Below are 25,344 nucleotides of genomic sequence, written 5' to 3'. Positions count from 1 at the left end.
GCTGTTTTCAAAGACTGATTCGTTGTCATGCGTTGGCTATCCAACAATACATAATCCCTGAACGCCCATGATCCCCTGCCGTCACTCCATGTCCCCACCATGCTAATCGTACAGCAGAATCTTGCTGGAGCCTCTCGCTACCATAGTTCTATTCTCCCGTTCCTGTAGATTCGATAATGTTGCGGTGCTTGTCCGTCTTTCCTTGAGTAATGCAGCAGGAATATGATTAATAGTGCGTTTACGCTCTATGCAAGAGCACGAGAAAGAAGAAATAATGCCATCGGAAACCATTGCTCCAAGAGTGAAAAAAAAAAAAAAAGGATCTTCACGTGGCGTCGAGTCCAAGACCTAACCAGGAATTACCGACGTTTTCGGGAACTTTGGCTGGGGAGGTGGTCGTGTTCGGCGTTTCCGATCCTCCTCCGTTGTATACAGACGAATTTCCCCTTTGGCTTTCGCTTCTTGCCTCCTTCTATCAGTGGCACTGATCAGTCGCTGCCAGGCGCCCATCTGCAGGTGCATGTGATAGTTGAGAAGATTTCCCTCGGGTGGGCTCCAGTCTTCTTCCCAGTCCTCGCTGTGGTCATCGGGCGTATTGACGAGCTCAACCGACATCGTCAACGCATAGTCGCCTCTATATAACTCCTTGTTCGGTCGCAGGTAGTCTTTGCTCCAGACGGACTCATGGGGCCACGGTTGACCGTGCCGCATGTTGAAATCAATACCCCGATGCAACTCGACCCCCTCTTCTTTGGCACGGTGCTCGAGATGCTCCCGGTAGAAGTGGTTTGGAGACAGAATCGCAGCTTCCCATTGTTGCTGCGTCGGTTTCATACGGTCAGAAATTTGGAGGAAAAGAGCTCGGTAGTTCCCGACAACGCAGGCGAGCGTGACTTGGTGTTCTAAGTCAGGTCGGCGCCACGCTAGCTCGCGCAGGGTCTCCTCATGTGGAAAGTGAGGCCACCAGAAGAATTCGGGAAGGTCTTCGCCTCTGACCTCACTGTCGATACGGGAGAGATCGTCGTCCATGATGAATCTCGCGAGGCATGCTTGACGCACGAGGCTGTTGTCGGAGTCGCAGGAGAAAATTTCGTCGACGCATGTTTCGAGCCACCTCGCAAATGGCGTGTGATGGTAGGCCCCGCGCACAACAGCTGAGACCTCATTGGGGATGGTGACTGGGCGTCGTAGGCGAGCGTAGCGGTCGATGTTGCCGTCCCAGGCGGCCATGAGGACCAAAATGTCTTTGTTGAGGGGCGGTAAGTCTCTTGGGAGGGGCTTGTGAAGCAGGTCGATGTCCCCGTCTTGTAAGTCGGCGCATCCAGGCAGTGGCCACTTATAGGGACCAGCATTGGCGTCTTCTTGAATATCAAAGTAGTGGTCGGGCCAACATCGTAATGCGAACTCCTTCTCAGAGGCAGCTTCTATCTCTTCAGCGGTTGTATGTGGTTGTAAAGAAGATCGGACAGCGGTGTCTCCGTTAAGATAAGCTCCCGGTCGCGGGTTCTGTAGGTCAACGGATCGGGTGTAGTCGTCCATGACAGCATATCGCACGTGTTGACCAACAATAGCCTCAAAGATGTCGGTGTGGCCATTGTCCCGGGCATCCTCGGCAATTGAGATATCCGGCAGCAGGTCGAGTTCGTCGTACAGCTTTTTGTATCCTGCGACGGCACAGGCTCGGCCGGCCTGATATCGCATCTCTGGGTAGCGGCGGACAGGCTCGCGATAGGTGTCCTCGGTGGCAACGTCGGGATACCAAATGCAGTAGGGCTTCACTGCCTGGGAAGTCATGTCTGGAACGATGTTGCTCATGATGAGACGGGCGTTGCGAGCCCTGGCATACCGATCGCTCTTCGAGCAGACATTGGTGACTTCTGAGGACATGGCGAAGCCTTTGGAATGTCGGATCCCGTGGACGAGGAGGTCGTCGTGATCGCCGCGCCCTGGTTGGTTTTCCCGCAAGGCAGTCCCGCTGTAAACTGCGAGGTCCTCTCTGTATCGCTCGTCCATTGTCCTGATTGCAGAGAAGGAGAACATTCGTGGGCAAGTCAAAGGTTGAAAATGAGAACAAGTGGCCCACCTTCGTAGCAGCGGCGAAGCTGCCAGGGCGGTTCTCGCTGTTCGCAGCATGGTGGGGTATCGAATACATCCGTCGACGTTTTGGTGCTGATGTTGGGACGGGGTGTGTGTTGGAACTTGGGATGTATCAATTGAAGAAGGAGAAAACATGGCACATAAAAGCCATTCGGATGACAGGTTGTACCTGGGCGAAATTAAGCCCCTCTCGGCTGCGTTGCCGGTGCAGGGTTCTTGGTCTGATATCCACGGATCCCTTCGGATCACCTGAGCTGTGAATACAGGTGCATTTGAAGATGTGAGAGAGTAAGAAAATGCTGTATGACCTCATTGGCAATACATAACCGTTTTAAAATCTTGAACAGTATTCGCAATCGAGATATTATATTGACGCTTAACGTGTTACCTCTGCTGTGTAATATTCCTAGGGGTAGATCACCACTTGCTGTCCCCAGCTCGTAGCCTTCTCCGCAACGGTGATAGCTTCCTCCCATTCCTCCAGTGAAAACCCCCTGTCAACAATCTTATGTCCAGCATCTTTGCCCAGCTTGATGACTCCAGTCTCGACCATCTTGATCAGAGAGACCAGCTCCGGGCGAGTATACATGTGCTGTCCCTTGATGGTAATGTTGCGAGCCATCAGACTCATATAGTTGACCTTGACGTCGAACATCATGCCCAGGAAAACGGCGCAGCTGAACGGGCGGAGAGAGGCGAGGGATACCGTCAGGTGATGGGGCGAAGCCGTGGCGGGAGGCGGCGAAACGTCGATGTAGGCATCCGCGCCGCCGGGAGCAAGCGTCCGGATGGCCGCGACATCCTTCTTTTCGTCGCCGCTGAGTTCAAGGGCGGCGATGCGGGGATGGCGACTCGTGAGCGGCTCCAGCTTGGAGGCCGATCGCGAGAGCGCGATGACCTTGCAGCCGATCTGGGCGGCAGTCTCGGCGACGGCACCGGAAAAGTGACCGGTGGCCGGCGCCACGATGACGGTCTCCCCGGCGCGGAGATCGGCAGCGCTGATACCGCCGTAGGCAACACAAAGGCGGTGGATGTAGTTGAGATCTCCGAAAGAGTAGCCCAGCTCATCAACCAGAAGCTTCTCGTTGAGGGGGATGGCGTTCTCCAGCGGGATTGTGGCCACGTTTCTCCAAAGCCCGCCCAGCTGCTTGAACAGCTTGGCGTGGCCTGGTTCGCCAAAGCCGTCATGAAGGCCGGTGAGAACTCGGGTGCCCTCCGGGTCGTCTCGTGCGAGGAAAAAGCCGTTGAGATACACTAGCTGGCCCGGCTTGATGGCTACGGCATCGGGTCCGACGGCGATGACGCGTCCGACGCCGCTTTCCCCCGGGCTGTACGGGACGGGGAGGGAGAGAGGACTTTTTCCCGAAAAGCCGGCACGGTTGTGTGGCCGGACGGCAGTGCTCAAGACGCGGACCAGGACCGACCCGACCGGTGTAGTCTTTGGTGTTGGGGTCTTTTCCAAATTGAGTGGCTCGTTGAAAGCGGGGAGAACGAGCGCAGTAGTAGTTTCGGGGATGGTTAGGTCTGGCATTGTGAAAGATGGTGATGATGTACCTAGGCGTAGAGGCGGGATTCAGTATCTGCTGAGGACAAGCTGCTGAGGACACGGGTTCCTGAGACTTGCCAGCAGCTTCTTTATACTGAACTTTTGGACTGCAAAAAAGTCACATCGATATGTTCAACACCCAAATCAGCTCATTCATCTGCATCATTATGTCCCGAGCATCAGTTCTTGTGCCCGTATGTGGTGCATCAGTAAGTTGGTCGGGTGTGTGCATTGCCTATTTAGGCAATAATTAGATCCGCCATGTCCGAGGCCCGCAGTTAGTCGGGGCCGGTGAAGTGGGGCCTACCACCCGTTGCCGTTGCGTCTAGGCAGGTCTCAAACGCAGTGCTGTTGCGAGGGATGCATAGCATTTTAAGGTGTCGTTTTCCTTCTTCATCGTCCCCTCAGGCGGCTTATTTTACTGAGTGTCAAGGGACGGATTCTTTGACATCGCTTAATTGACCGTCTCAAAGTCGAGACACAGATTGACCGAGTCCTGTCGATCTGTTAGCGATACCTCTTGTAGTTGGCTGAGCTGCTAACTGACCCAGTCGATTGCCGCGGCGTTGTTCCAGTCGATGAGGCCGACTTCGAAAGCAACGTCCGATTCTGCAGATCCTCCCCCGCCGTTGGAGTAATACTGCAGCGCCAAATGCCCATATTGCTCTGTTTCTGTTTCGGCAGCGATGGACGAGCTTGAAACCGAATACGGGACTTGGCGTCGTCTTTGGCTTCCCGTTTGAACCTTTGCTGCAATGAGCCGGAGCAGTCTCGTGCTTTCACGCGCGTGAGGAGACGTAACTGATCTCTTGGCCCACAGCTGCGTTGCTGTTTGAAGCAGGTTGATAATGTAAGCTTCTTCACCAGGCCTTTGAAAAGTTCAGTATTCCAACCACTTGCAACAAGCCTTACGGGTGTTTCACCTACGGTAGATCTGGACAGTCGAAGAACTCGAGGGGTGCCACTATCGTCGTTATCAAGAAGTCATTCACCGACAAGCCCGAGGCGATGGGCTGATCCTCGTGTAGTCTTCCGCCTTCCTGCATCTCACGACCAACTTCGACATAGACCCCGACAGATCTCACAGCCAGCCTCCGACAGACGTTGAGCGCCACTTGGCACTCGTGGTTCTTCAAATTCATCAGGTCGAGGAACGGGCGGTACAAGAGGACGGTCCCCATGATATAGATGAGTTCGAGCATGATACGTTGCATGACAGTGTGGTTCGGGTCCGTGAACGAAGTGTCTTTGATGGCGCGTATGCGCAAGCAAGGCGGGATCGATATGTACCACGTCTTCAGTTCGGCTTCGAGAGACATGGCGTCTGAGTAGGTGCATGTCTTGAAACCCAGAGCATGGCGGACTATGTGTCGTAGTATCGGTAGTAGATGAGAGACATAGACACAGAAGAGCGTGGGCTGAGCTTCTTCTATCGGTCGAGGCGTCAAGTAGTCGACATATTCGTCAAAGTCATCGTCGGTGATATTTGTCGGATGACGGGTAGAAAATGTATCCTCGTGAATAAGTGGTGGCAGCCCCTGCTCGAGGGAGAACAGCACATCGTAGTATTGGATCACATACCACACGCGGCGTCTCATCTCTGCTTCGAAAGGCGTGACAGTCAGTAGTAGCTCGTCTACGTCTCGGTGATAGCATCGCCGTTGTGCCAATCGGAGAGCCAATGCTTGCAGTTGAGACTTGTCGGCGTCTTTGTTGCTCCTTTGGAAAGACCGCGCGTGAAGATGCATGACCAAGGCTTCAACCGAGAACTCCCCAGCTTTCTGGTACTGGCCTGCGACGAGACACCGTGCTGACATGGTAACGTAGGCCGAAGGGTGATGTAGATTAGAGGTAGATGCTGCCTTTGCACCTAGGACGACAGCCCCAATGGCCAGACCTGAGAAGAGTATGCTGACCCACAGGAGGTTCACAGCGGCGGGTTCACTCCAAAAGGCTTCATATTGTCTTCTGAATTGATGCGTGTGGATGAAAGAAACGGTCGCATGCTTGGCGTTGAAGTAGGCAGATATCGTTCTGTCGACAACTTGACGGGACGGCAAGGCTTCCATGATATCTCTCAGAGTAGCTTTACTAAAGGATGCAAACACCAGGTCCGGAGTATGTTGTTCGTCCAGGGCAGTAGTTGGGGCTCTGGGGCGGCCGTCGTCTTCCAACGTCTTCTGAATGCGATTGATACTCTCTATCAACTGACGGCAAGGAATCTCCACTTGGCTTTGGGCTTGGGTTTGACCAGATTGGTTGAGAAGACCTTGAAGCACATGTTCCATCTGCCTCAGCTCGATTCTGATTCGATTCTGACTGCCGCCGATGGAAGAAGAGGTGAGCTGCTGCTTTGGGGCAGGCTCGAAGCGACATGAGTCCTCGTTGCCTCGTTTCTGGCATGCGCCGCAAGGCTGCTGCCTATCGCATTTCAACTTCCGAGCTCGACAGGAGGAGCAAGAAACGGTTGGTCGGTTGCGGGCGATCCGATGGGGCCGGGACACTCGAAACGTGGTGATGCCGTGCGACATATCTTGGTTCGTCATGTTAAGTAAGGCATGTAGCGGTTCGAGTCGGTTTGCTTCCAATCGAGTCGACAAAGCGTCAGAGACAGGCAAGACGTTGATGGAAGGATCCACGGTCATGAAATGCCTCGATGTCGCGAGATGGGAAGAATGAAGTGGTTTATTCCGCCCAGGCGCTACAGCCCCCCGCAACAACGTTCAACTACCTATTTTTCTGGTGCCTTCCCTGTCCCCGCCATGGACCCCTTAAGCCGAGACCGGTTGGGATGAGTTCGATTCCATCAGCGCTGTTGGGATTTCACTCCTGGCTCAATTACCGCCAACAACTTTTTTTTAGTATGCTTGTAGACGCTACCAGTGCCTTGTGATTAGTCAAATGGCAGCATATTTAAGAATAAAAAGAGTTGTTTCTTCCTACCTACCTACCAGCCGTCCGTCTCGAGGAAACCGTACGCCCATTCCATCAAGCGCTCATATTGAGGGAGATAGGATACGCGCTCGACATTGGCCCCCGCAGAAATAGTTCGAAGAGAACAGCCGAGCTGTTCGAAGGCCTCGGTGACGAGGCATTCTAATGGGGTGTAGAGAGCAGGCCGAGAAACTCCGTTATGTACCACGCTCAATAAGTATGACTGCGGGCGTTAGGGTCCTCCTGCCTGGGCGGACATTCGGGCTAGCGAAGTAACGCCAGCTGCATCGTACTGCATGCCGCTTACCAACAGTGGAAGACCCAGCCAATGGCAATTTGCGATTTGGTTCAAGGCAGACTTGTGGGCTGAAGGCGTCGATAAGCCGGTTGTCATACCTTTCGCCCATATCAACCAAAATTCGGGTCCGCTGCTGTTCTGGGTGCCTTAATTACTTCTGATTCTCCGTATAAATCCGCATGCGAGGCCTAACGTACACATATGGCCTATCTATAGGTGATCTCGTGAAACCGATTCAAACGACTATCACTACAAACAACTTTCAGCATGGACGATGAAAGGGACATGAAAAATGTTATTTCATCTTTTACGCACGCCTGGCTATTTGCTGTTCTAGCCTACTGCCATTTAGGCATTGTCGTTGGCAGACCCGCTTCATATCGCCAGAACTATATAATGCCGCTCCTATTTTCGTTTTTTCCGGCGCTCTACTTTTGTCAAATCTCTTTGAACTTGCTCCTTCTTTATCATCAGTGCGAATCAAGAAGTACCTTCGACAGGATGGAGAGTGAAGAAGGACGTTGGTTTTATGTCGCCGGCGCCTTGGATGTTCACTGTATCCAGTGCGATGAGCGCGAGCCGCCAACCAGCTCTCTCAAATTATCGCTTATGATACCCTCACACGTCTCTCGATGCAACAAATACAAAACCGGCTCTTTCAGCCGTGTGCTGTTCGTGGCGCGTATTTTGATGCTGTTGCTAGGCGTCTACCAGGGAATCGCGGCAAGCATAATATACGGCCAAAGGGCTACAATGCTTGACAGTGGAAATCTGATTCTCGATCATTTAACTGGTGTCTATGCTGTATGTGGCACAGGTGTAATGATTGCAACATTGGTTATCATGATTCAGCCTTACGACTGGATGATTGGAGACACTGGCAATCGACGAGATGCCAGTAATAGCCCGGCGATAGCACTACAATTTTACGATGACGCCTTTGGAAACGAAGACGATGACGGGAAAGATAGCCATCCGGATTCAAGCAACCTTGAGCTGCAGGAGTGGATGATCAGCGAATTTGCCTCAGACGTGGACAGTACCTATTGCCCAATCATACACACCTCAAACGCCTGGATGTTCGATGCTTCCAACGCCATCATGATTCACTCGGTAATCTTCTTGATTCTTCTCTTCTCTTGTGGAAGTTCTTTCATAGAACACGCCACTGTAACTTCTCTGTTCACCTGGCTGTATCGGATGCTACTTGTCGTCATACCGTTCATACTTTTCGGTGCGCCGCTTCTTCAGATCAAATGCGGAAATCAGTCAGACGAGGAAACAGCATTATGGGAAGGAGGTCATTTGGTAAACAAATGGAAGCCTGTTGCTGTAGCAATAGGACTGGAAACTATAATTGGCCTGGGTGTTTGGGTACTGGCTGTAGTTGAGGCAAAACTGGTAACGTCGTCCAGTTTTGACGAGGTCAAAGCATGGAAAGCGCTTAATCCGGGATTCAACCAGTTTCATCATGTATTTTGGAGCCTTTGGACATGAACGGTCACTCAACACCAGAGCCGTCTTGTCACAGACATATTGAAAGGACCAGACGTAGATTGAGGACTAGCTAAACTTCGAGTGTGCCCTGTCCGCCATTTTGAGGCCCGCCATTCTCAAAATGGCCTATATTGAAGTCTTCTATTTTGGCTTGTTCCGTCTAATACGTGTGCGTCTGTTTGATTACTGTTCTCAACGCCGCTTGCATTCATTAGCGGTGTTAGATGTAAAATGGTCCTCACCTATCTCTATTCTGTAAAGAAATAATTTGTCGTCAAAGTTGCCTGACGGGCACTTTGACGTGAAGGGGCCTAGGGAGGCAGCGTCCGGCAGAAATTTGTTCATTTGCTGTTGATCCATACCCTGTGTTCAAAGCTGGTGCGAAACTTGTCGACTAGTTTCGATGCATCAAAGGCACCTGATGACCGTGACCTCAGCTAGCAGGCCCGGTTCGCATGTGTTATCTGGCGGGCGTCGTTGGCTGAAGTTTGATCTAGGCATATAACGGGCATGAAACGCAAGCTTTCAGATCAAACCGATAGTGGAATAGCTGATGTTGAATTGGCCATTGTCTTACTCCAGAAACGTACTGTCGGCCGCACGTATCCAAGTGGGGGCCAGACGACGAACATGACTGCGGGAGATGAGATAGCCACAAAGCAAAGATTCATATCCTGAACGTCAGTGATGGCATATACAGGAAGAGCGAATCTGGTGACCATACATACGGTGTCTTCAAGGATCGGTACCCCAAAGAAATATCGCAAGCAACCGCCGTGACTTCGACGTCCTCAGTGGGCACCGTTCCCTGAAACCCGAGCAATCCAAAAGAAACAGCTCCTATCCTGAAATGTGTCTTGAATTTTCTATCGTCTATGAATGCATTGTCGTCGTAAATCGTGGCTCAAGCAACCACCCCGTTCGCCGCCTGCTCCTTCTTCTCCTCGTCCGGCTGCCTACCGACACCACGGACCTCCGCCAGCGTCTTTTCAATAGAAGCAAGGAATCGTGTAACCTCCTCCTCCGTACCGACCGTGATGCGTAGGCACCCCAAGCAGCCGTGCTCCTTACCGCGGAACCTCACGACGACGCCCTTGTTCTCGGCCAGCCGCTCGTACACCGCCAGCGCCGTGACGTTATCCGGCTTGCCCTCCACGTTCAGCATCTCGTAGAGCAAGAAGTTGCTCTCCGTGCCGCCCCTCAGCCTGCCGACGCCCGGAACCTTGGGCAGCTCCGCGATGATGCGGTCCCGCTGCGTGAGGATCTTGGCGCGGTTGTCCCGCATGACGGCCAGGCCCTTGTCGGAGACGGCGTAGCACGCGAGCGCGCTCGTGGGGCTCGAGATGTTGTACGGCGCCTTCATGGCGTTCAGGAGGCGCGCGATCGGCGGCGAGGTGAAGGCGGCACCAAGGCGGATGCCGGCCATGCCGAAGGCCTTGGAGAGGGTCTGCATGACGACCAGGTTGGGCCACTCGAGGACCCATTCGGCCAGCGAGCTGCCTTCGGGGGCGAAGTCGATGTAGGCCTCGTCGAGCACGACGACACCGTTCCATGTCGGGTGCTCCATCACTCTGCGAATGTCGTCCTTGGATAAGACCGAACCGGTGGGGTTGCCCGGCGTGCAGAGGTAGACAAGCTTGATGTTCTCTTCCTTGCTCAGGGTGTCGAGGATGGCGTCCGTGTCCATGGCGAACTCGGGAGCGGGCTTAAGAGGGACCTTGACGATGCTCACGTCGTTGATCTGGGCCGAGACGGAGTACATGCCGTAGGTCGGGGGGCAGGTGAGGATGCGGTCCTTGCCAGGGGCACAGAAGCATCTCAGCAGGGCGTCGATGGCCTCGTCGCTACCGACGCCGACGAAGACGTTCTCGGGGCCGAGGTCCTTGGTCGTGTGGGTGTGGGTGTTGCGGAGGTTGCAGAGCAGCTGCTTGAGCTCCGGCTGGTGAGGGTCCGGGTAGCGGTTCAGGCCCAGGAAGTCGATGCCCAGGTTTCCAGCCTCGAAGCTGGGCTCCAGCGACGGGCCGTAGGCGTTCTCGTTTGCGTCGAGAAGGACGTTGGTTCCGTCATCCTTGTAGTCGCTGCCAGGGGTATCAGCCTCATGTTCAGGAGACTCATGCAAGCGCAGAGTGAGTTTGGAGGGGTGCGACTTTACTCTCTTGCGCACCGATAAGGCTCGAGGGCCAGAATATTCGGGCGGGCACACTTTTCGAGGTTGAAGGGGGACATTGTGGTTTGATGCGATCGGAATTGCTGATTTGTCCAACGTATGTCGGGATATGAAGTCGCCTTATATCCAGCAGTCGCTTTGGTACCTTGAAGTCATCCAGACCCTAGCTGAGTCAACGGATCACAAATTCGAGATCTGGATCCCGTCCTGTCCCCGACCATCGGCACGGCATCTGTGCCATCCAATCTTCAGGACCCAGCGGCATTGGCCAATCATGGCGATGGAATTCGACATCGCCTGCCCCGCTCCGATTTTTCTGAGCAACGTCAATCGAAGACCGGTGGGGTCGATAACTCAGAAGAGTCATCCTTGTCACTGCGAAAAAGAAGCCGAGACCGAAATCCGTGACGTTTTGAGCCGAAGCCGAGACAAAGTTGGCCAAGCTGTTGACGATACCTTCCAAAGACTTTATTCCTCGCTATCATTATGAGAATCGGGACTCAAAGTTGCTTCCTTCGAGTGTGTGTCTGCTGATTCTGCGGCATACTTCTTCCTTCAACCGACCAATGGCCAGCCAGGTTTAGGTTGAGTTGACAGGATTTTCCAGTCGATCACAACTCATTCGCTACTTTGGCTAACCTTTTATTCTCAGGAGAGTTACGTCAAGTTTTTCTCGTTAATCTGCATCGAAAGCATCCACATCGACATCTTTATATTCTCAAACCGCCTCTCGATTCCCAGCTTCACTAAAAATCAGTCAATCGTTGGCTTAGTCACCCAGCCAGCGTTGCGGATCATCTCTTCGAATTCAGGCTGATTAGCCATCCACCGCACCAACTCGCAGCCCACACCACGGTCTAAACAAGCTTCTTGCCAGGCTTTGGCAACATCAGACCGAACCACACTACGTCGGGCCATACGCCCGCTGGTTCCTACCGCTCGCGTTTCCCGCCTCAAACGGTCCAAAGTCAAATGCATATCGACCATTGCCGCCAACCTGCAGCTCTACATCAACAAGCGAGTGCTTCCCGATGTGACGGCGATGGAGCTCTCGGGCAGGCTTCTCGCGAGCCCGTCTCCAACTACCCCTCATTTCCCTCCTCGCAATCCCAGTCGCGGATCCGGGGAAGATTTGCCGCAACAACTACTCTCTCACCCGAACTCTGCAGTTACCGACTGACTGTTCATGACCCCGGCGGGGAAAACGTTGAGAGGTGTGTAGCCCTGGCTACGATCTAACCTATCTCATAGGCGGTGATTCTCTGCCCGTCTCTGCTTCCGTCAACCCCCCATTACCGGGCTGCCGGACAAAAGGCCCAATTGACTGCAGTGACGCGATGAGCGAGGTTGGCATGCCTTACATATGAAGACGACTGCCCGTCCGATCCGTCACCCAGCAATCTAGTGATTTCTGGTCTCTCTCCCACACTCGTGGCTTTCCCAGAGGTTTCTGTGGCAACCCTCACGCTTGCCGTCCTTCCAATTGACAGTCGGGATGCGCTTCTTTTCAATTGCTGCCCTCGCCTCCGCGGCCGCAGCCTCCCAATGCGGTCTGAGGAAGCTGGAGAACCTGGTCACTTTTGGTGACAGCTACACTGACGAATCGCGTCTGGGTTACTTCATTAACAACAATGGCAGCGCACCGCCTCCGGGTCTTCGTCTCGGGGAATCCAACTCGACAGCGAGCGGCGGATATGCTTGGGGCCGATTCGTGGCCAAGTCGACCGGCGCGAACTATAACAACTACGCGGTGTCAGGAGCTACCTGCTCTAACAAAATAATCAGCAGAGATTTTGCTGCCATCAGGCAGCCGTTCCCCTCGGTTCTCGACTACGAGATCCCCGCTTACAAGGCCGACACCGCGTTCGAGGCACTCTACCCGAGTAGGCGGGCGAACAACACGGTGTATGCGCTGTGGATCGGCACGAACGACCTGGGCTACGGCGCCTTCCTCACCGACTCCCAGGCTCCCGGGACGACCATTTCCACGTACGTGGACTGTGTCTGGGAGGTATTCGACAACATCTACGAGACGGGCGGACGCCATTTCGTGCTCCTGAACTTGGCTCCCTTGGAGCAGTCGCCTCTGTATGCCGCAACGAGGGTAGGGGGTTTCGGGGACAGCCAATTCTGGCCCAACAAGACGGCGTACAACACGACGGAGTACCAGTACAAGATGCTCGAGTACACGACCAACGTCAACACCATGTTCGACTACGGCGCACCTTTCCATCTTGTCGTCAAGAAGCGGTGGCCGGGCGCGAGCTTCTCCATCTTCGACGTCCACAGGCTTCTGCGGGACGTCCACGCGGAACCGTCCAAGTACCTGTCGTCTCCCGCGAACGTGACGGGCGTGTACAGAACCTGCGACCCGGTCACTCGGGCTTGCGTTGACTCTTCGGAATCGAAGGCGAGCTTCTTGTGGTACGACGAGCTGCACCCATCGGAGCGCGCAGGTAAGTGCTTCTGTCCGGGAATCGCGTGCTGGTGCTTTGTCTAACACGGGGTTTGCAGACGAGATTGTTGCCCAGCATTTCGTGGATGTTGTCCATGGGAACTCGACATACGGCACGACGTATGCGTCTTAGAGAGAGAGAACGACAGGAGAGAAGGTCCGGAGATGCTGTTCGTTTTATGGTGTCTGCCAGAGACATGGCCAAGGGTTTGACTTGGGTTCGTGCCATGGTCTGTTTCAAGGGAGCTCAGACATGGACTCAGACGCATGCCAGGACCAGCCAGGAAGGCTTGTGATACTGTGACAGTTCCCAGCGGACTTGCTAGCCATCAATTCTATCAACAGCAACTCACGTCATCCGGTTGATGAATAAGACGTCCCATATGTTTTGGAGAGGGTCTCTCAACGTCCTGAGCATTATCCAACCCGGCGAGACATGAACTCCAGCTCCCGAACAAGTAGCAGCAACAACAACAAAACCAATAGGTAACCGGGCTGTCAATTGTCTTTCAAAGAAGACTGACAGGTAGAAGTACCTTTCCAGAGTTAGGTTGACCCTGGGTAGCTGCAGGCACACCCCTGGTTCGCCGGATGGAGATCTCGGAGAGAGTCGCTGCATGGGCCCCTAACGGTCTGCGCCAGTCAACGACGCCTCGATACCGAATGCCCCTTGTTTAGCCTCGGAGGCGACCCCACTTCGAATCCTGCCCTGAGCGGGGGGGAACACTTGTGAGGTCTCCACACACTCAGGCCCCGTGGCTCAGAGTCCACAGTGTCATCCCCAGAACGCCGCAAGGGAAAGCCAAAAAAAAAAAATTCGGTTTCCCGTGTGTTTTTTTCCCTCCTGCTGGCACCTCTCTCTCAACCCAACCACACACCCGGCGAACCTCACACACACTCTCAGTCACAGTTACAGTCACTCACTCACTCACTCACACACTCTCATACGCGCGCTCCCTCGTCTCACCAATTGGCGCACTTTGCTCTCTGCACTGCTCCCATCCTGGAACCACGTGTCATTTAGACGCGCGCCGCGCCCGCCCGCCGCGCCCAGGACCACAAGGACCACACTTCACATTCACCGCTCACACCGAATCCGTCACCGACTACGGATACCGCCTGTTCTGTTCACCTTTACAGCACCTTGCCGCCTCTTATTACTGCCAGTCTCTCATTGCATTCCCGCCCTCCTTCACGGCCCGACTGTCTGAGGGCATTTCTCCGCCTACTGCTCCACGCGGACCGCCATCCACACCGCGTTGCCTTCCGCCTTCCGCCGGGTCTGCGGCCTGCCTCTGCTCGCGCCTCTTGGTTTTGGTCTCCTGCGGGTTCACTTCGCTTCGCCTCGCACCGTACCTACCGACCGGCATCGCATCGAATCGCACCCGCAGTCTTCTCCGCTCTTTTCCCTCGTTGTCGTCTCCTTCCTGGAAGTACCTTTCCGTGGGACTTGCCTGGCCCTCCCGGCCTTACCTACGGTACTATCAAGCTCGGCCTTGGCCCTGATTCAAGTCCCAGTCCGCCCAGAGACTACGTTTACCTCTGCTTCAGCCCTGTCTCACCGGATTCACGCTGTGCGATTCACAGGACGCGTTTTCTGTTACTCCACGGCGCAAATTATCATCAGCAAATACGCCTCATCTCTCGCCAGCAACCTTTCCGCCTGACGCCCCATCTACCCACGTCATCCCTTGAATTAGTCCTCCTTTCTTTCTCACCGTACCCATCTCGGCCATTCACTCCTCTGGTTTGCTCTTCCACACCCCCGTGTTCCGCGCCTTGAGGTAGGCGGAAACACGCAGTACTTACAGACGAGTACGGACGAGACCGAGACAAACACGGCCAGCCCTATCCCAGGCACGCGCCGTACTGTCCAGTCAGGTACCCCCGAGACCTTTGGGAAGGACAGCCAAAATCCTTACCGTATGCATGGTTGTACCTTAATACGAAATACTTCCTTCGTCGTCCCGTCGAATCGCCCGTTTACTGGACGAAAGCTGCTGGTTGTCGGTCTGTCTATTTGAGAGATAGCCCGGCTGGTTGATGGTTGCACCCCTGCTCTCCACCTCCACCGCCCATCACGCACGTCAAGCAGCAGCAGCAAACCAGCCAGTCATCCCGCCAGCCTGCGGCCCGGACTGGCCAGGACCATCTCTGCTTGCTCCACGCACTCCTCCCGACGCGCCGCTCTCTTCCTTGTTGCGGCCGATACATCGAAACGTCGCCCGTTGCGGCCGCCGCGCCCTCTCTCTCAATTCCTCCGCCCAGCTTTAGCCCAGCCCCCCGATCAGCAACCAAGCAAGCCAGCTCGTCGTGTCTGACTTGCCAGAGAGCCTGGAGTCTGAGTCTATTGCGACGCTCTATCGACTAGGTTCCCTTTCGAGCACCCCCCGTTGCGACTCGTTCCTTGCGTTGGGCCCGTCACGTCAAGCCCCCTCCCCCCAAAACCATAATAATAATAATAGCTCCGCGCCCATCCCTCCCATCCCGTCCCAGCCATGTACGCTCCCGGCTACGGCTTTCAGGTTCCCAATGTTCCTCCGACATTCAACAACGCCGCCCCACCTCCAAACCAGAACCCTCACATGCAGCAAGGCTCTGTCCCAACTCAGCCCGGCCAGCAGATGATGTACAACCCTAATCAATTCGCTGGCATGCCTGGCGGCCAGCCCGGCTTCAATCCCGCCATGATGTCGGGTGCTGGTCCTGCAGGCATGATGCAGAACGCCGGCATGCCGCACATGGCCGCCAATGGTCAGAGTGAGCTCTCCCCTTCCTTGTCCTGTCTCTCCTCCTGTGCGCCCAATCCATCCAGCAGTCGCTCGTATATGCGTCGCGCCCTCTGACGCTGCCCGAAGCCGCATGTGCTTCCCCACGGCCCGCCGTGTCAGCTGTTGTGGCGGCTCAGCATCGTCGACCTCGTCTCGGGTCTCCATCCCCATCACCATCGCCGCCAGCCCTCAGACATCCAGTCGCGCCCCTACCGCGCCTCTTCACCATCTGCCAACGGAGACACGCGTTTGCTAACTGCAATGTCGTTACCAGTGTCCTTCCAGAACCCCTACCAGGGCAATCCCTACGGCGGTAACATGCCCGCGCCGGGCGGTCAACATCCCAACTTTGGTGGAATGCAGGGCTTCCCGATGAACGCGGGTATGACACCGCAGCAGCAGCAACAGATCATGATGCAACAACAGCAGCAGCGCATACAGGCGCAGCAGCAGGCGCAGCAAGGGCAGGCAAACGCGGGCGGCATGCCGCTCGGCTCGACACCACAAAGACCGATGAGCGCGGCTCAAGGAGGCCACGGATCGCCGAATAACGCGATGCAGCATCAGCAGCAGCAACAACAACAGCAGCATCAGCAACAGCAACAACAGCAACAACAGCAACATCCTCAACAACAGCACCAGCCGCATCACCCCCAGCAGCAACAACAAGGCCAGCCCCAGCAGGGTCAGCCTCAACAGCCTCAGCAGCAGTCTCAGCAACAAGGCCAACAGGCGCATCCGCAACAACAGCAACACCAGCAACACGCGCAACAGCAACATCAGCAGCAGCAACAACAACATCAACAGCAACAACATGCTCAGCAGCAACAACCTCAGTTCTCCGCCAGTCAACCTCCCTCCCATGGACACAGCTCCTCGACATCCGCTCCGCAGCAACAGCATGTGGCGGCCTCTGTCACGACCCCTCAAACCCCGACTTTTCCATCCCATAACCAGAACGCGACCGTCAACGGCACTTCAACGGTTTCGACGCCACTGAGCCCTGGCAGCGAGTCGCGGGAGCAGGAAAGGTTCTCGTTGTTGCTGGAGATAAATCAAGAGCTGCTGTTCGAGTCTATGCAGCTGCAACATACCCTGACTGAGTTAAAGAAGGAAGCTGCGTCATCAGGGGAGGGCGACCAGGGGAGGAAACCGTCCCAGGAAGAGGCGGCGATGCAACAAGATTACAGCCAGTAAGTGTTTTGTGAACCTCGAGAGGCCAGGACAATCTCAAACTGACACAAAATCTAGTTGCATGCGAAGGCTTCAAGCGAACCTAGCATATCTGGCTGCACTCGCGGATAGGAAAGGGAACGTTCAGGTCCCACCGTCTCCGGCATACCTCTCTTCTCCGCCATTAAACATGGCACTCAAAGTTCGCGTATCGACTCCACCTGGCGACGTGCCAGAAAATAATCCGGACCCGATGACGGATCGCCAGGAAAGATCGAGCTATTTATCAGATCTCTACACCAAACTGCAGGCTCTCTTCCCCAACGTCGACCCCAAGAAGGAGCCGGCTTTCCAAACACCAGCACGCCCACAAGGCCAGCACCCGGGCCAACCGGGCCAACCGGGGATGGGACGAGGGCAGCGAGCACAGGGTCACCAGGCCAGCCCTGGCATGGCTCAAGCTCAACGTCCCATGCAGATGCAGAATATGCAAGGCGCCCACCAGGCACAGGGAATGGCACCGTCATAGAGAGGCTGGCCTTCATTGCATGGAGTTTGGCCGACTTTACGTGGTGGTCAGCCGCGCTTTCAAAGAGTTCCGGTCATTTACTTGAAACATGAGATAGGTCCCTCGAGCCCTCTAGCTCAATTTATAGAGGACCATGACGCTCCGGGTAACCTCAATGGGCAGCTTCGAAGTTCTGACTGGAAAGATGGAAAGAAAACCAGCCATCGACCTGCGAGCGGCTGTCCACCTGTAAAGTCGGAGAGTCCACCTGTAAAGTCGGAGAGTCCACCTATAAAGTTGGAGAGTCCACCTGTAAAATTGGAGAAGATGAGGCCTCACGGGTCTACTTGATGACACCGCCCTCTACCGTGGGAAAAACGGTAGCACATGGTATCTATTCAAGGGCCATGCTCGAGGCAGATGCCGTCCAGCACTGGCTGGAAGCCCAAGAACGGCATTCGGGTGCTGGGTGAGGGAGAGGTGATTGACAGCAGGATCATGTCCATCAACCAAGTTTGTATAGACTAGCATTGATTACACAGGCGGTGGCCTACGCTATATACCTCGGAGGTTTGGATTATCCACGCGTCTTCATTTTGAGTACAACTCGCCGTCTGAATTGCACCGAGTGTGTGATGGCATCTCCCGAGTCGTCCCGGGTCAACCCCGTGATGATGACTCGGGCCGGGAAAGCGATACCAACGTAGCTTCATCAACGGCCGTGCCACGCCATGCGGCACACGGGTTGCGCGCCGCGGACGTGTGTGTTGCAGTGCCGCCACCGGAAGGAGATGAGATGACGATGCGGGGGAGACGAGGAGACATAAAAATCCACAAATATGCACCACTGCACAACATGCAGATGGGTGTGGGTTCATGCAAGATACGTGTACGATGGAGAAGCTTACACAAACTCCGACTGGTAGAGTTCAGGACAGGAGATCCGGTGTGAACTTTTCATTTGGAGGCGCAAATTTGGCGGAGAGTATGAGGAGGGCCTTCCAATCTCCCCTCGTCTTGGAATCGTCGTCTGACTCTGGACTCGTGGCCGAGACTACGTGACCCGAACGGAGGGGACAAGGTCTGTGGGTTAAGATTCAAGCCCGCGGGCCGTGAGCTACGGACCACGACGCCGCCCCCTGTCTATCTTTATTACACGCACCTGGGAGCTTGAGGATTTGGATTTCGGTGGTGGAGGGTGAGCCGTCGATTCGACGTGGATCAGGTGAGATGAGGTCGATGATGTTGTGTTTGAGATGGATAATAGATCTGAGACGTCGTGTAATACCAAACCAGGCTGAGATTTGGCGATGATGTTATGTCGTTCGTCGAGACCCGCCGTTGGGCTGCTCCAGCTGGGTCACTCGGTAATACCCGGTAAAATGGTAAGGAGGAGCGAGCGGAGAGGGGACAGAGGATGACAATTGGATTGATCGATTGACTGACTGATGACACTGGATTGACGGTGACCCGCCGCCGCCGCCGTCGTTGGGCAATTTCACTGCTCCCGGGCGGTGGTGCAGGCGCGGAAGCTGGAAGGAAGCTTGTTCGGCGCAGGGCCGGGACGTGATTGGGTTTTTGGGGGGATTGGGTCAACTTGGCGCGCTAGCACTTCGTACCTTGCAGACGGAACAGATGGAGTGGCTTCCGGTTCTTCATCCAAGCTTTTCTGCACCTCACGTGTGCTTGCTTGTTTGCTGGAGATTGACAACAGTTGAGCGAGGTGGTAACATGCCGTTGGTGTAGTGGCGATATTGGTGATGCCAGGAATAGGAGACGAGAGGGCGAGACGCGTCAGTATCGATATGACTTCCGGGGGACGTATACTCGATTATGAGGTGAGCGAATAGACGCGTGCTATTTCGCGATTTGTTTGGCCCTTGGGGAAATTGAAGACCCCATCCCCCTCTTCGGCTTTTATGAGATGCTGTCATCAGTGTTGTTGGTGCCGTCTGCCGTCCACCAATCCGTTTACACGTACCAAGATATGCCGGAAACAGCACAACCACCATCGCAATAATGATAGCATGATCTCCTGATATGATATCCGGGCAGTCTTCAGGGCCGTTTTCCTCGTGTTTTTGAGCTGACAACGGTAACACCACGTTGGAATGACATGGGGGGTTTTGGCAGAGGGCACCACAATGCACTGCGTTTTGTTTGTGAAGTGCGTCGTCGATCTTGACCGCTTCAATTCCATTCCAGACCAGTCTCGAATCGCCCCAATGCTGAATCCCCAGTGCCAACGCAACCCCATCTCATCTGCTGATCATCGCCGCCCCTCTCCTCTTCCCTTCCCGCCCCTGTGCACATCCCGCATTCTTTTTTATGTTGTTTTTTTCCCACCATACCGATCTTCGGGTGAGGAACGCGACCTACGGTGATCTTAGGTAACTCGACTTTTTAGCTAGAATTCCTCATTACTACTGCCTGCCTGCCTGCTTACCACCTGCGCTAGGGAAGCTAGCTGGCTAGGCATCCTATCTTAAGAATCACTTGGCAACCACGACCGACTTGCGCCGGCTCCTTTTACCGGTGTGGATGCTTCCGGTCTTCGACCTCGGACGGTGCTGTTCAGACGAGAACCGTTAGACTGTAGCCACCCTTCCCAAAGTCTCAACTGCCCTTGTCTTGCCTCGCACACCCGACATTGACGACGCGGAAAAGGCTTCTGTTCACAGTAATAAGGAGTTGCCTGGAGGCGACTTCGCTCTCACATTGCAACGGAGAACGGCCCCCTAAACTCATTGCAGGCTGCAACTGAGGTGAGGTGCTGCAGACTGGAACTGGAACTGGAACCCGCCTGCAAATCAAGCCCACCTTCAATTCACCCTGGGGACCACCATTCTTTTCGCCTCCCCCGTCCCCTCCCTCCAGCGTTTCAGCGTTCTTGGCCCCTCGATGAAACGACACAACCAGAGAGAGCGAGAGGGAGAAAGCACTCACGACCCCAAGTCACAACTCGTCGCCGCCGCCGCGCCTGACAGGCCAATCCCCTCTGCTGCCGTCCAACCAAACCCTCTTTTCTCATTCCTCACAGACCCAGACCTTACTCCTTACCGAGTCGCCGAAGCCTGAGCATCACCCTTCAAGGAGCTCCTGTGTGTGTGTGTGCGCGTGTGGATTCCAGGCTCTGCTTCCATTTTCCCTCGCTTCGCCAACAGAAAAGCCCCCTTGCCTTTTTTTCCCCCTTCTCTTTAACCGGGAAACCGTTGGACGAGATATTTCGGGGGAGAGCCAGCCACCAAAAAGTCCAAGCCGTTCAAGTTCCACCCATTCACTCACTCCCGTCACTCACGCGCTCTCATTCAGTCCACCCTAACCCGCTGTCTGGTCTGTCGTGTTACTGCCGCCAACCTTGTGCACATCCGGGATCCGCATTGCTTGTGGTCTTGTGTGTGTGTGTCTTTCTCCTGGCTTTGAGGCTCGCGCTCCCTTCTCGGCACATTCATTGGGCACCCGATTCGAGGGGAGGAACTGGACTGCCCGGACTGGACTCGACTGACCCGACTCCCGAACTCCCGCCGACAAACACAACAAACCCCTACTCCCAACTCCACGAACCTCGAACCTCGAATCTCGATTCCGGTCCAGCGAGATTGGTCTGCGTTTTATGACCGCGCCCAGTGACTGGTCCGCGGCCGCGCTCTCATCGCTGACCCTCCTACCGCCATTGGGAGTTGCACATCCGACTACGGAGTCCACATTCCAGTCGACACACTCGCTATTCCCCAGAATACCAACAACATACCCGTCGAGGCATAGTCCGCCTGGCCAATGGAGCCGGCGCCGCAGCAACGAAGTGATGAAGTCGAAAACAACACCGAGCTGACGCATGCCAAAACCGAGTCGAGACCAGCAACTACCGCCGCCGCCGACGACACCCACCGCCGGGACACGACGCCCAAAATGGAGGCCCACGATTCCATGGTAACCGTCAGGCTGTCTGAGCCGCCCGTCCTGACCATAGACACCAACGTCGGCCCCGACTCGCCACCCAGGAGGAGACCTAGCACAGTTCGCATCGAGAAGGCACCGTTTCCAGAGAGCATCGCCGCAGAGAACAAAGACACACCCGAGGCCGAAGACGACGACGAAGAAGACGCAACGCCGCCGAGCGATCCCGCGACCCCTTTGCCAGCGACGAGCGCTACGAGGAGTCTCCAGGACGAGCTTGTCGACTTCGAGGACGAGGAAAGTGACGAGGTTGGAGAGCTGGTGTCGAGAGTATCACCTACAAAGGTCTCACCGCGGGGCATACTTGACGAGGCAGAGACCCGAACACCCGTCGACGAGGAATCAGAAGACGAAGAAGAAGTGAACTGGGACGAATTGCAAAAAACAGAGGCAGAAGAGCCTAGGGACGCAGACACCGACAGAGTAAGTGTGCCGCTCGTCACTTCTGCCGCGCGCTATGCTAACAACACCAACAGTCAACGGCTATGTTGCTGGCTATGCTCGAGAAGGAAAACGATAAATTGGCTACGAACCCAAAGAGCATCAAAGCACAGCCCGTTACACAAGTCGCCGCCTCCAATCGCCCCAGACCACCCTCAATGGCACAACTAAAGCACATGGTAACGGGGCCGACGCCGTCGGCCTTGCGATACTCGATGCTGCCGCCACCGCCGATGACCGACCTCGAGTTCTACGCCGCGCTGGTCAAAGATTACCAGCAGACCGCCGCCCGTCTGCCGACGCTGCTGTCCAACAAGATCCGCAAAGGCATCCCTCCCCCGCTGCGAGGCGTCGTGTGGCAGAGCATGTCGGGCGCCAGGGATACCGCGTTGGAAGAACAGTACGAGCGATTCTCGGGCGAGACGAGCCCCTACGAAGCCACTATTGGCAAAGATCTGGGTCGGAGTTTCCCCGGGGTCGACATGTTCCGCGACCCGGAAGGCGACGGACAGCGCATGCTGGGCAGGGTGCTGAAATGCTTCAGCCTCTACGACACGAAAATTGGCTACTGCCAAGGACTGGCCTTCCTCGTCGGCCCGCTATTGATGCACATGCCTGATAAGCAGGCATTCTGTGTATTGGTTCGGTAAGTGTCAAAAAAAGAGTTGATCCCAACTTTAGGGAGGCTCTAGGCAAAGAAGAAACCTTGTTTCTAGGGGATGCAACGTCGAAGCTAACATTGGGATGGGCAGATTGATGGAACGTTATGATCTGCGAAGCTGTTTCCTGCCAGACCTGTCAGGACTGCATGTGCGCATCTACCAGTTTCGAGAGCTTCTGCGCGAGCACTTGACGCCAGTATCGAACCATTTGGAAGAACTGCAGGTCGATCCGGCGTACGTTTCACAGTGGTTCCTCAGCTTTTTTGCCGTTACATGCCCCCTGCCAATGCTGTTTCGCATCTACGATGTCATTTTTGCCGAGGGGGCCCCGGAGACCCTTATGCGGGTCGCCCTATCTCTGATGCAGAAGAATCAGGCCCGGATTTTAGCGTGCACCGAGCTCGAGGACGTTATGCAACTTCTCCTTTCGAGAGGTCTGTGGGATTGTTACCACTACAACGCAGATGAGTTCGTCCAGGATTTTGTCAGTTTATCGGGTATTGTAACCCGCGAGAAATTGGCACAATTGGAACAGGGGTACCGAGACGCGCAGATCGCTAGTGCGAATGCGGCGCGTTCCTCGGACGTGACCTCTGCAGCCTCCCGCTTCCTGGGCCGCATTTGGGCTTCCTCCACCATCATCTCCCCGAAGTCCTCCTCCACCCTGAGCCCGGGCCTCACCGCTCCGTCACGGCCTTTGAGCATGTTACGAAGGAGCACCTCCAAGCAGAGTCTGGCTTCCACCCTCAATTCGATGGAAGCCAGCTCCGTTAGCGTTCTTAGCTCTGCGTCCACCGAAGCCACCACCGTCTCCCGCGATTCAGCAAACACCACCGACGACAATGCCTCCCTCCGCGAATCCACCCCGGTCGGCAACAGCGCCAAATCCATCAACGGAACAGGTGTCAAAAAGACGCAAGATCACTACCTGCATACGCAAATCGAAGACCTTCTCGCCGCATTGACCGAATTGCAGCGCAATCACGCCCAACTCGCGAGCGAACTACAACAAGAACGGGAACAGCGAGAGGAGGACAAGCAGGCCGTGCGGTCGCTGCTTGACGGCTTGCGCAAGAAGGCCAGCAACGACTCTGTCAGCACCGATGCGAGCGTCGATACTGTCAAGGCGAACAACGACCCCGCAACTGAGGCACGCGAGGGAGGCGAGGGAGACGTGGCCAGTGCCAAGACTGATGGACTGGATGGACCCTCCCCTGAGGAGCTGTCGAGCCTGCTTGATGTCGTCGAAGGGAGGTTTGGGCGACACAGCAGCGATGAGCGCCCGAAATCGCGAGGTGGATCCAAGTCGCAGATGCAACAGGAATTGCAGCAACTCAAGGATCAACTGGCCAGCGCGGTGTCGCAGTCCCAGACGTACGACCGAAAGATACACGATTTGGACCAGGAGATTTCCGCCTTGAAGGACCAAGTCCGGGAATCCCATTCGCATACACGCATCCTCCATCAGGATAAGCAACGACTCGAGAAGCAGATACACACTATGAGGGCGCGGGCCTCGGCCGCAGACACGGAGAGTAATAATCATCACGACGGAGACGGGCCCATGCGGAAGAGCTCTGCGAGCGGCACCGGCCTGAGGGAGCTGAAACTGGGTAGGAGCAAGTCGACGCCATCCCAGGCCGGGTCGATATTCAGTAAACGGTCTTCTTCACTGTCCAAGCCCCACGACTCTACTCCTCCGCCGCCGACGGCTCCCGTTCCAGCTCCGGTTTCTGCGCCACCGATGCCGGTGGACGACCAGACCGAGGCGCTCCTGTTGGAGCTCGTCCAGGCCAAGACTGCCGAAGCTATTGCCAGGCAAGAGGCCGAAGAAATGAAGCAGAAGCTCGAGAGCTTGCGCAAGGCGCACGGCCTGGTCACCGCCGCGGAGACACCAGCGCCGACGGCAGCGGGAGCAGCCGCAACAGCCGCTATGGGCGTCTTCGGCCGGCTCACGGGCGCGTCAACAGAGCCCGTCAAGCCCGCCAGCCCGGCGCCGACACCAGCGCCGGCAACAGCGCCGGCGACTCCCGCGCCCGCGGCGGGAGGAGGATTCTGGGGCTGGAGACGATAGAGAGAAGGAAGCGCGATCGATCATGACTACATCGGGCGTTCCGCGAGGAACAGAAAACGGAAGCATTCGGAGCATCTAGAGCATTTTGCATTCTGGTCGGGACGGCATTCGCAACGGGTACCAGGCCCCCTGTGTCTTGCCATCTGCTCATCATCATCGCATAGAAAAGGGAACGGAACACCTTTTTGCATCCGTGGGACGCTGGCAAGCGTTTTTTTTTTCCACGTTGGGGGAGCACATTTCTTCTTCTTCTTTTGCATTCTAGAGATTGTTGCCCTTGTTCTTTCCACTTCCATTCTTACACATAGCATTGGAGTTGAGGGAGACGCAATTCCCCAGACGGATGGATGTTCGTCTTTATGACTAGGGATGTTGTTGTTTTTTTATGCCGCTGCCCCCCCCCCCCCATTTGTTTGTTTTTTCCGGGGCAGACGGACGGAGCAAAATGGGACATCAGATCCATCAGAATACAGAAGAGTATAACTTTACCCAGTAGAAGTTTTGTAGTTGACAAGGAATTGAATCATGACGCGACAACGGAATCCGTTCACTGTGAAGGTATTCTTGGTCCCCTGTGAGAGAGAGCCTTTCGTCGTTCGATGTGCGATACACAACATACTCAGTTGGACGGGCTTTCCCCCCGCCCCCTATCCGGTGGTGGGGCGGATTACCCTTCTCGGCCGGGCCCCGGCGGCCAGCGTTGCAACGATTGCGGTTTTGGGGGACTTGGGGGACTTGGACCCCTGTGTGGCGGTGCGCTTCGC

General features: G+C 55.4%; 7 protein-coding genes across 7 annotated transcripts; 3 read left to right on the top strand and 4 right to left on the bottom strand.

Moving 5' to 3' along the window:
* Nucleotides 1-348: 348 nt before the first annotated feature.
* CkaCkLH20_12181 (uncharacterized protein) lies at nucleotides 349-2,040 on the bottom strand (the record flags this gene model as incomplete). Its single annotated transcript, XM_038894894.1, has 1 exon — nucleotides 349-2,040. The coding sequence occupies one exon, from the start codon at nucleotides 2,038-2,040 to the stop codon at nucleotides 349-351; it is 1,692 nt and encodes a 563-aa protein (XP_038739795.1).
* Nucleotides 2,041-2,503: 463 nt separating this feature from the next.
* Nucleotides 2,504-3,628, bottom strand: CkaCkLH20_12180 (uncharacterized protein; the record flags this gene model as incomplete). Its single annotated transcript, XM_038894893.1, has 1 exon — nucleotides 2,504-3,628. The coding sequence occupies one exon, from the start codon at nucleotides 3,626-3,628 to the stop codon at nucleotides 2,504-2,506; it is 1,125 nt and encodes a 374-aa protein (XP_038739794.1).
* A 469-nt stretch (nucleotides 3,629-4,097) lies between these two features.
* CkaCkLH20_12179 (uncharacterized protein) lies at nucleotides 4,098-5,712 on the bottom strand (the record flags this gene model as incomplete). The annotated part of the gene is made up of 3 exons (XM_038894892.1): nucleotides 4,098-4,139; nucleotides 4,191-4,512; nucleotides 4,571-5,712. 3 exons carry the CDS (start codon nucleotides 5,710-5,712, stop codon nucleotides 4,098-4,100), a joined length of 1,506 nt encoding a protein of 501 aa, XP_038739793.1.
* A 3,564-nt stretch (nucleotides 5,713-9,276) lies between these two features.
* Nucleotides 9,277-10,598, bottom strand: CkaCkLH20_12178 (histidinol-phosphate aminotransferase; the record flags this gene model as incomplete). Its single annotated transcript, XM_038894891.1, has 2 exons — nucleotides 9,277-10,450; nucleotides 10,537-10,598. The coding sequence occupies 2 exons, from the start codon at nucleotides 10,596-10,598 to the stop codon at nucleotides 9,277-9,279; spliced, it is 1,236 nt and encodes a 411-aa protein (XP_038739792.1).
* Nucleotides 10,599-12,034: 1,436 nt separating this feature from the next.
* Nucleotides 12,035-13,127, top strand: CkaCkLH20_12177 (gdsl lipase acylhydrolase family protein; the record flags this gene model as incomplete). Its single annotated transcript, XM_038894890.1, has 2 exons — nucleotides 12,035-12,995; nucleotides 13,054-13,127. The coding sequence occupies 2 exons, from the start codon at nucleotides 12,035-12,037 to the stop codon at nucleotides 13,125-13,127; spliced, it is 1,035 nt and encodes a 344-aa protein (XP_038739791.1).
* Nucleotides 13,128-15,492: 2,365 nt separating this feature from the next.
* CkaCkLH20_12176 (glutamine repeat protein-1) lies at nucleotides 15,493-17,467 on the top strand (the record flags this gene model as incomplete). The annotated part of the gene is made up of 3 exons (XM_038894889.1): nucleotides 15,493-15,754; nucleotides 16,040-16,958; nucleotides 17,017-17,467. 3 exons carry the CDS (start codon nucleotides 15,493-15,495, stop codon nucleotides 17,465-17,467), a joined length of 1,632 nt encoding a protein of 543 aa, XP_038739790.1.
* A 3,756-nt stretch (nucleotides 17,468-21,223) lies between these two features.
* CkaCkLH20_12175 (GTPase activating protein) lies at nucleotides 21,224-24,580 on the top strand (the record flags this gene model as incomplete). The annotated part of the gene is made up of 3 exons (XM_038894888.1): nucleotides 21,224-21,826; nucleotides 21,880-22,490; nucleotides 22,597-24,580. The coding sequence occupies 3 exons, from the start codon at nucleotides 21,224-21,226 to the stop codon at nucleotides 24,578-24,580; spliced, it is 3,198 nt and encodes a 1,065-aa protein (XP_038739789.1).
* Between the last annotated feature and the right edge of the window lie 764 nt (nucleotides 24,581-25,344).

Source organism: Colletotrichum karsti, assembly GCF_011947395.1.
Source record: "Colletotrichum karsti strain CkLH20 chromosome Unknown Scaffold55, whole genome shotgun sequence".
NCBI classification, from domain to species: Eukaryota; Fungi; Ascomycota; class Sordariomycetes; order Glomerellales; family Glomerellaceae; genus Colletotrichum; species Colletotrichum karsti.
This window is presented reverse-complemented; position numbering and strand designations above follow the sequence as displayed.